The following is a 10,734-nucleotide window of genomic DNA, read 5'->3' as shown; positions in this document are numbered from 1 at the left end:
AGGACAGATTTACCCAACCAGGTTTTTTATTTGGAACAGAGTGGCAGATTAGTGACAGGGCGGTGAGTGGAGGATCCGCCTCCTCTCGCTCACTCAGCCAATGACAGAAACTCAGCCTTAAAAAAATGCAAATGTATAAAAACAGGAATGGGAACAGCAAACATAGAGTAGTGTAGCCTCCGTTGGGCTTCACACACACTTACATCAGAGACAGATAATAGGCACATATTTATGAAAGATTACATACAACCAATGGTTTTATAAAAGAAAAAGGTGTTTATTTACAATTTGGGAAGTCATGTTAATCAAGTTAGACATTTGACAAACTGCAGCTTTATTTAGTGGATGTGGGAAGTACTATTGAATAATGTTAATGGTAATTTAATTGAACATTACTCCAGTTGAATCTGGATTAGTTGTGTAGAAACCTCCAAGTAAAGCTTACTTTAGCAGCTCTTTTGGAAGCTACCCAACAAATCAGGTGCATTTAGAAGTAATACAAATGCAAACAAGGCATTATTACAATATTGTTCTCAACCATAGCCACAATCTTTATGATTTCATAGAATTGCTTTTTGTCACAGTATGAGTAACGAGGGCTTCCTAAAGCATACTATTCTTGTGATTTATTATGTATTGTGTTATATAAAGTCCTTTAATACATTCACCCAGCAAAGTCGCAGGAGGCCACAGCCTGTCCCAGCTGACATTGAGTGAGGTTGGTACACCATTGACAGGTCGTAATTATATAATGAACAACGATGGATTACTTTGACCCCTAGAGCCTCAAAAACTCCCAGGTTCACTTCATGTTAATTGGTTTTGGTACTTTAATTAATGGTGCATTTGTTAGGAAATTAGCATACAATCAAGTAAAGTGGGTCTGGTATTGTTTCCGTATCTATTAGCCAAAAACAAATGTCAATTCAAATCAATATAATTTCCATTTATATTGATCTCATTTACTACGCATAGATATTTATTAACCAGACTAATACCGACTACAGAGAATAAGTTCCTTAAAAAACTGCCTTCATAGCAAAAGTCTAACTAATTAGAAATGAAATTAATGTGATCTGGAAATATTTTTTTTTTTTAATGGAAGGTTACATATAATTTACAAATGAGGAGGATATGTGTCTGCTGCTGCACAGTGACCCCATCCCCCCAAATAGTTTGTACTTTAAATGTAATAACTCGTTTTATCTAATAAAACTGCATGGGTGGAATTGAGTGCCTTGAAAGGGGTTATTTAAATTTAAAAGCACTATTTAAAACAAAAACAGACAATGATATGAAGTCACTAGGAACAAAATGATTGACAGTTATGATTAATTGGGTTAATAAAATAAAGCACCTGACAACTGAATACAACAATCAGTATACCTTAAGTGTCTGTTCAGAACCTAATTGGTAGAATTATGATGATTAAATTATGCAATTGACTTCCAATAAATCTTGAACCATGTTTTATTTTTCAGGACAGGTACAGGTTGGTTTCAAGGTTCTTTCTGGTTGTCTGGTATGTGCACTGTACTTCAAAGTAGAAAAATAACTTTTTGTAAAATGCAAAATAGTGATACCAGCTACAGTGAGCAATCTGTTAGCTTAGCATAATGGCTGGAAAAGGGAGGATAAGTCTACCTTCTTGATGTAGCGTTTTGAGTTGTGAAAAGCGCTATATAAATAAAATGCATTATTATTATTATTATTACCTACTCATGTATTATTTAAAGCTGACTAGACACAAACAGCAGAATGAAAAATTACAGGTGCATTGATTTATCCACTTTAATAAAACACAAAAAAGACAAGAGAGGACAGATTTACCCAACCAGGTTTTTTATTTGGAACAGAGTGGCAGATTAGTGACAGGGCGGTGAGTGGAGGATCCGCCTCCTCTCGCTCACTCAGCCAATGACAGAAACTCAGCCTTAAAAAAATGCAAATGTATAAAAACAGGAATGGGAACAGCAAACATAGAGTAGTGTAGCCTCCGTTGGGCTTCACACACACTTACATCCATACACATTCATACCTACACTCACACACGTACAAATTCACCCTCTCTTTCTCACTCACGCACACACACGTCTTATTTGGCTACGCAGGCTTAGATGGGTACAAACACTCACTTTTTGTTTACGCTGACAGTCACTTTATAAAAGACAGTACGTATTAAGATCATTCCTGCCTGTGAGAAAGTGGCGTGTTGTCTGTCCGTCTGCTGCAGGGAGACAGACAGGCAGGCAGACAGACAGACAGACAGACAGACAGTGAAAAGACACAGTCAGTGTGTGTGAAAGCCGCTGTGAGGGACCAGCTGCCCCTCGTTCAGCAGTGAACAGGAACACTCGCAGACACACAAACACGTCGACAGGCTAGTCAGTGTACACAAGAGTCTGCTGTGAAATACCAAGGTGAAGCACTCACAGACATACACACGGGTGGCGCGTATAGATGAGGTGAAGACACACACACACACACACACGCTGGCGAGGGGGCAGGCGACACACACACACACACACACACACACACACACACACACACACACACACACACACACACACACACACACACACACACACACACACACACACACACACACACACACACCACCCACACACACACACACACACACTAGTTTAGTTTTGACTCCCATGCATTTTTGTTCTACAGTACTGAGTATAATAGAAGCTACTAGCCCAGTCGCACTGGTGTGGTTATTGTTACAATCTCTTAGATAGAAGCACAGCCCTCCTGTCTCCTCCACACATTCCCCAAACCAAACCCCTTCCCCCCTTTTTTCCCCTCCCCCAAACGAGTCCACAACAGGTTAAAGTTGACCCCATCAACACCGATTCAGAGTTCCTCCTCATAACCAAAGCTTTAATGACAGAAGTTATGATTTGAATGAATTAGTGCATGTATGGAGCAACTTCCTTTGCGGATTCACACTTTCGGTTTCTCATTAAAGCCCCTCTCGCTTCCCAGAGGCCCCACCCATCCCCAAACAGAGAGCCAATGATGGAAGAAAAAGAAAGTGAGCCACGCAAAAGGTGCGTCTGGGAGTGATGGGGGGGAGATATCAGATGATGTGATGACTGGACATGTAGTTGTGCTTTGACACAAACAGAGCAAACTTTAAACCAACCTGCAACTGATAACGAATCAATAACATATTGAAACCACCTGATCTCGCTCGTTTCACAAGTGATGACGATCACAATGACGATGGGTTTGATTAAGCGTTAGAATGATATGATGAAAAGTATACTTAAAAAGTCTGTGTGGTGTAATTAAATGCACAGCAAGTTGTGTGTGTGGGTGTGTGTGGTGTGTGTGTGTGGTGTGTGTGTGTGTGTGTGTGGTGTGTGTGTGTGTGTGTGTGTGGTGTGTGGTGTGTGTGTGGTGTGTGTGTGGTGGGGGGGGGGGGCTGACGAGAGCACAGCTCATCTAAAGTGATGACGGATGTGATGAATAAAAACTCTTCATGATCATGCAGATGGTTAGTGATGCCAGAAAGTATACGCTGATATTTACATATAAACTTCTTTTTTTTTAATTGCTAAATACACATCCTCCTGTTTTGGTATTATTATTATTATTATAATGGTATTATTATTATCATTATTATTATTATTTGTCACCGTCCAGCCCAAAACATTGATATATTATTGGTTATTATTACTATCCGTAACTAGTCTTTGTACAGCTTAGAGGAGCAGGTCGGCCTCTATGCGACCAGCCAAAGTTTCCACAGCGGCTCCTCGGCGTTGTGACACACACCGAGGGTTGAGCATTGTTTTCTGGTTGGCCAAGCACAGAGAGAGGTCAGAACCACCAATCGAGCAGATACACGTGTGTGTGTGTGTGTGTGGTGTGTGTGTGTGTGTGTGTGTGTGTGTGTGTGTGGTGTGTGTGTGTGTGTGTGTGTGTGTGTGTGGTATGCATGTGCATGTGTGTAACCGTGTGTATATGTGGCTGTATGGATGTGTTTGCGTCTTTGAGTACCAGAGGGATGGAAGGCACAAGAGACCTTTCCTCTCACCTTTGACCCTGGGCTCTGTGCGGCCAACCAGATGCTCTGTGTGTTTTTCGGGGGCGAGGGACAGAGTCGAGGCCATCACTCGTCTTTTTCTTTTGTGTCTCGCTCAACTCGCCTCGCCCCTCTCCTCTTTATTTCAAGCTTTTTAATTTTCTCCATAAAAACTGAGGAGGAAGATTTATATTTGTGCTGGAAAACACAGGAAAAGAGCTTGTGTTTTGTTTTGTTTGTTTTTCTTACAAAATAATCATATCATTACACACAGAACAAGAGAATCTGTAGAATATTAATAACAACATTTACTTTAAAAACATCTTGTGTGTATGTGTGTTATTTTTTCAGAATATATTTTGATTTTTTTTTTCCCCCTCTTTTTCATTTTCATTGAAAAGAAAGTTCTGAGTCCGCAGAGAGAGAGAGAGGCGCTCTCAAGTGTTTCGGAGACAAGAGGAGAGAGGGATGAGGGGGAGGCGACGAAGAGGAGGAGGAGGAGGACGGGGGCTTAGAGTATCTTTCCCTCTTCTCTCTCTCGCTCTTTCTCTCTCCCTCTGTGTGGTTTGTCTCTCTGTCATACGAGTGTTATGCGTAAAACTCCTCCTGCTTGTCTGGTTTCTGGTAGGTGACGGTGGCTTGTTTGGGCTCCTCCAGCGTGTAGCTGCCCTCGTCCTTCTTCTTCATCCTGTACACCAGCAGCATCACCAGGAAAGCGGCAAACAAGGCACCCACTACTCCTCCCACTATCACCGCTGGAGAGAAAGAGAAAGAGAGGGTTGCAAATCTTAGAAAACCTTTCCAGAACATCACAAATCCTACAACACAGAAAAAAAACACAGAAACGCCATTAGAGGCACTGCTACATCCTGCAGCAGACTACATCCCTACAGACTGCATCAAACACTCCTAGCCTGAAAGCAGAGCTACCACAGCATCACGATCACCTAGCCGCTAAGTGAAGACTGATGATCCTGAATGTGCCAACATACGTCCTGGGCTGCCAGCAGCTTTGTGCTAAATTACAGCCCTGCAGTGCTACATAGTAGTTTGTTTCCCGACGGGCCTGTGTAACCAATCGCAGCAGCTGCAGTTAACCAGCTTCCTCTGCGCACATCGCTAATGACCTCTTGCTGCGTGTGATAAATTCATGTGTGGTTATCAAATGAGAAAAAAAAAGCGTTCCCTCGTTAAACTAATTGGTATTGATGCCAAAATGGAGAACATTCTCCAAACTGGTGTTGAATGCTTTGTTCCCGTTCATTGTGTGGGAGGTGTTGTCTTTGTTTATTCCATTATTGCTAATATCAGAGTACAAAGGCTGGGGTATTTAAGATAACATCACGTCTCACCACTGCTTTGTGACTGTAAAAGTATTCACCACTCTTGACGTTTCACACACTCGTAGTTAAATCTAATTATATTTTACATTTGTAAGATCAGGTTTAAGTTTTATGGTGCATAAATATTTAGGAAGACAATTGTTAGTGGACATTTTAATTGTTCGTTTCGACATTTTAATTGCAACGTTTCAAGTGCACCAACGCTTATTCTCTAAGTTGACATTGGGCGAGGGGCATCACCTTGGATCGGTCGCCATGCAATCACAGGGCTGACACAAAGAGAGAACGATTTACACCTACGGGCGATCCAGGGTCAACGACTAAACTAACCTGCATGTTATTAGACCGTGGGAGGGAGCTGGAGGGCGCAGAGAGAACTCACGCTAACATGGGAAGAACATGCAAACCCCACAAAGAGAGCCCAATTGAGTGCGGGTAGACTTTTTGCTTTTGAAAGTGACTACTTTAGTGAAATTACAGAGAAGTAAAGAGAAGAGAACGTGGCAGCTGGTCAAATTCTGTAAACGCTAAGAAATATGGTGCAATGCTTCCTTTCTTCTACATGACAATCCCTACAAAAGGAAAAGCAATTATGTTGTCCCACAGTTCCTTGCAGCAGCAGCAGCATCATCATTTAGAGAGCCACGTCAATAATCTGCCATCGCTTTATAATCATGAAGCCTAATGTAAGATTCCTTTCCTACAGTACGTCCTAATGAGTTCCCCTTTACCCTTTTCTCATGACCTAATGACATTTCAATTAAATAGAAAGACATTAGAAAGACTGGAGCTATCGCTATGGGAAAATGTTGCCACTCTGCCACAGTTCTGTGAAACATATAGATTTAGGCCGAGTGAAAGGCATAATTGCAATAGTTTTCAATACAAATCTTTAAAGAGGAAAGACACAAGGATTAATTTAATCACAAATATTTGGTTTGGGCAAAAATATTATCCTGATCCTGAATGTTATTTAATTTATCAAAACTTAAAGCTATTGCAGAATTGCTATTTCCCCTTAAAGTAGAGATAAACTCTGTCATAACTAAAAGACAAGTGTCCTAAAGCCGTGTGTGAAAAGTCAAAGATGGTGAAATACCTGCACATCACTGTGTATATACATTATGTTCTTTTAAGTGAAAGGGAATACAGTGTTGATACATGTCCAGCACTCTACATGCATATGTATGAGTCAGACATGTACAAATGTATTTCATAAAGACAGTCTAGTCTAAAGTCTGATGCCTCCTGTTCTTTACCGATGACCAGGAAATCAGCGAAAACCACCGCCATCAATCCACCAATCAGAAGAGCTGAAGGAAAGACAGAGAGCCAGTCAGGTCAGGCAAGTTGGCCGCTGCCTCACTTTCTACAACAGCTCTTTGGGATGAGGAGAGGGGGCACTTGAAAAGGAATTGGTTTTACCCAGAAGCAAAATGATGGGAAAAAGAAGGGAGAGAGGAGGGGTTGGATAACCCAAGAAGGGGATTGCTTGTTCTCAACGGGTCAAACAGGGCTAAGTAGCACATTCACTCATCGGGATGAATCTGTACTACTTGAACGTGAGCTAATGCCAGTTTATCTTAGCGGCTCCCAGAAGGCAGAGGAAGGACATGTGATCTGTTGATCTAAGAGGTGGCTACCAAGAGGATCAGAAGCTCCTACCTATCAAGACCTCTTTTCTCTCCAGGATGTTCTTCTGAGGCAGCTGGGCGGCAGAGCTTCCTCCGTCCACCGTGTTCCCGCTCAGATCAGCATCCACTGGAAACAAACCTCGACCCAGATCATTACGACGATCATCAGGGATCTCAAAGTCTCCACTGGTTCCTGCAGCACCCGCCTCGTTGTTAGTCTCCTGGGGCACAGAGGAAGAAAAGTGAGACTGACGACAGGAAATTTACATTTGATGTAATCACATTTGTTCCACGGAGCAGGAACATATCCAAACCGACACAAATGGAGAACTTTCCATGGCACATGTTGGCCTCTGAAACAATGAGCTTCTGTATGTCTGTTTGGCGGAAAGTGGTATATTGTCCAATGCTTATACGCACTTCATAAATCTGGCAGCTTAATTACAATATTGAAAACCAAACAAATCGGCTGCAATAAACATAAGCACACCAATCAGAGAAATTACTCTGGTCTGTAAATAATTAAGCTTGCCAGCGTTACGCAGGAAGGCTTTGGTATCAAACCTAAATAGTTATTGGTTCTGACCAAAATGAGTGCATTAGTACCAGACAGTAGTGGAAAAGGATTCAAATATTTTACCTATGTAACCACACTGTGGAAATCTACATCTCTCTAACAAGTAGAAATGCTATTCAAATGTTATTTAGAAAGTATTAAAGTCTCTATAATAATAGTAATAATCTAACTGTACACATTGTAATGGCTTATACAGAATAATAATAAGTATTATCAATGCAGTCGTATAAATTAGCAGAAACATTAGAATACTCAAGTAAAGTGAAAGTACCTCCAATGTGTACTTAAAGAGGCCCTATTATGCTTTGGTGGTTCTCCCTCTCCTGTACTGTGTTATATAGGTTTCTGTGCATGTCAACGGTCTGCAAAGGCTAAAATCCCAAAGTTCCTTCCAGAGGGTGTTTCTCTCCTACAACACCCCAGCCCCCCGTCTGAAATCTCCCGATTAGACAGTTTTCTTCTGTAACATAATGACATCACTATGTAACGGTCAGACTTCTATTGGCTAGCGCTCCAACACATTGTACGTAATAGAGATGTCCCGCCCCTTAGCCTAAGTGGTTGACCAACCACAACAGAGCCTGCCAGCTAACCCATCAGAGCAGACAGATGTCAGTTTCCTATGGTCTCACCTGTGTAGATGTGGGCTGCTGTGAGCGGGTCGTACTCTCTGACGGCGCCGCCTGTGTTGCTGTCGTCATGGGAACCCTGGGCCTGAAGGACACCCTGGTCCTGACGGTGGTGGGTGCAGCGGTGGTGGGGGGAGGGGGTGCGGCGGTGGTCTGCTCTGTGGTCGTCTCTGCAGTGGTGGACGCGTCTTCCTCTGTGGTGGTCTCTATGTCGAAGCCGGGGGAAAACGCTGTGGGTTCAGCTGACAGGTAGACGTCCTCCTCTTCTTCTGTGGTGCTCAAGTCATCCGAGCCTGCAGAGGGCGCCGCGCTCTCAGCAGGGATGGTTGTCAGCTCGGTGGTAACCACGGGGGACGCGGTGTGTGGTCTGGGCGGCGGCGGCTCTGGATTCGCTCCAGTTCTCTCTCTTTTCAAGCTCACGCTCTATCTGCCTCTCTCTTTCTTTCTCTCGCTCTCTCTCACGCTTCCAATCTCTCGCTCGCGCTCCCTTCTCCTTCTCCAGCTCTCGGACCCGCTCCCTCTCTCGTTCCCTCTCTCTCTCTCCACTCTCCCGCTGTCTCTCCACTTTCTTTCTCCCTTCTCCAGTTCCCTCTGCATCTCTTGCTCCTTCTCTCTCTCTCTCCGTCTCCAACTCTCTCTCCTTCTCCAGCTCTTTCTCTCTGTCCCAGAATGCACCACTCTCTCCCTCGGCCTCAGTGGGCAGTGGGGTGGCGATGGAGTCCTCCGGGTTGGGGCTGGGCTCGGCGGCGGGTGAGGCGGAGGGGGCGGGGCCTGTTGCCTGGGTGGTGGAGAGGAGGAGGGTCTCCTCGGTGGTGAAAGGTCACGCCCGCCGACGTCGGCCTCAGCCTGATGTCAGGAACTGGCGATGAGAAGAGATGACTTCGAATTAAATAATGACTTAATCAAAAAACAACAAACAGAGGAGTCAACACATTAAAAACGCACACATCTCTCTCTCGCACATGCACGCGCACACGCACACACACACTGCCTCAGTAAATCAGAAACCGAGACTGCGGCTGAGTTTGAAATCAATCCCTTAGACGCTCATTTACTACTCCCTGTATACAACACTCAATAATTACTCTCTGCTGAGCTGTAAATTGAGATTTCAGACACTTACAAGTCACCTTCAGTAGCAGGTGCAGTGTTGCACGACCGTATCTTTGGGGGGGGGTCTATAAAATGTGAAGCATTTCAACTGTGTTAACAGAAGGTATGAACATGCCACGGATGCTGCCTTTTCATTTCTTATTTTGAGGATTTTTGAGAACACAAACAATTTGTTTGTTATGCATAGATTTAACAACATAAATAAAGTGGATGCAAACCACTTTTTTCTTTTTAAGATTATAGTCTATTTTTGCCACAGGACTTGAGTGCGGAAGATGGGGACAGACAAGATCCCTGCCTGGAATCAAACTATGGATGTTACCCCTTACACGGACGAATGTCACATATACAACAAGCCCTACATGATGCTACTCCTTCCCCCTGTTGTTGACTTATATCCACACATATGTCGTTATTTGTCTCCAAAATGGGAATCATATTGGCCCTCTGAAGAGAATAAATACAAACCACACCTGCCTTGTGTTTAAGTATGAGAAGGGAAAATCAAGGTTTTGTAAAGCGATGATATAAGCCTGTTCGAGGGCTCTGTAAAGTTAAGAGGCAGTCGAGCATTTTAGTATGTTGGGGGATTCACATTGCACAGGCTAAAATAAAATGTGGACTAAATCTGTTGAGCAGGGGCCGGGATATCATGACTTTTAATCACTTATATGAGTCAAGATCTAAAAAGGCTGGGAACTGTGGGGGAAACTTCTGAAGCAATTGGAAACAGGACTTAGAGAGACACGAGGAGAGCTGGAGCTTTGATGGCAAACACTGACGGTTTATTTGGAGCTTCGGCCGGAGAATTCACAAGACATGTCACGGGCCACGATCTGACCACACGGTAGAGATGCCACAATCAATTGTGAAGAACCCTCCTGTAGCTCCAGGTTTTAACTAGTTCAGAGTGTAATAATCAACATTCTTCAATAGACTAAACAGCTGAGGACACTGAATCATATTTGTTGTAGCTTATGGCTCGGGGTCATCTACACCCGAGAAGGATGTGTTCCAGGTGCCCCACAACAATAACTATCTCTGACTGAGAGTTGCCCAGTCACAAACTGGTAACAACAACCACATGCTAGGGCAGCCCCTCCTTAAGGGAGATAGCATGCTGCCCAAGACTGGGCATCTGTGTCGGAGGGCAACAAGTAAACATCTATGGAAATTATTTCATTCCCATAACGCACCAATATTGCCATTTCTCACGAGAGCCTTCTTTCCCAGTACACCATTAAGGGACCTTTATGTGTAAAATCAGAACGGTGCCCCGTGAAGAAGATAACCGTCTGTCCCGTCTTTGTGATCACTCAGATTAAAAGTCAATACAGCCAATCACACAGCAGAGCTCTGTTTGTTTGTTAAATTACTTCGGGGTCATAAAGTAATGGTT

The 10,734-nt window shown here is 43.4% G+C and overlaps 1 protein-coding gene across 1 annotated transcript in view; it reads right to left on the bottom strand.

The window, feature by feature from the left end:
- Positions 1-3,952: 3,952 nt before the first annotated feature.
- LOC117454887 (syndecan-3-like) overlaps positions 3,953-10,734 on the bottom strand; it is a 34,389-nt gene continuing 27,607 nt past the window's right edge. The window contains 5 exon segments of the mRNA XM_034094157.2: positions 3,953-4,794; positions 7,048-7,237; positions 8,226-8,605; positions 8,685-9,039; positions 9,041-9,081. Coding sequence (XP_033950048.1) covers positions 4,628-4,794; positions 7,048-7,237; positions 8,226-8,605; positions 8,685-9,039; positions 9,041-9,081 — 1,133 coding nt within the window. The 3' untranslated portion in view covers positions 3,953-4,627.

This window comes from Pseudochaenichthys georgianus, chromosome 11 (genome assembly GCF_902827115.2).
Source record: "Pseudochaenichthys georgianus chromosome 11, fPseGeo1.2, whole genome shotgun sequence".
Taxonomy (NCBI): Eukaryota; Metazoa; Chordata; class Actinopteri; order Perciformes; family Channichthyidae; genus Pseudochaenichthys; species Pseudochaenichthys georgianus.
This window is presented reverse-complemented; position numbering and strand designations above follow the sequence as displayed.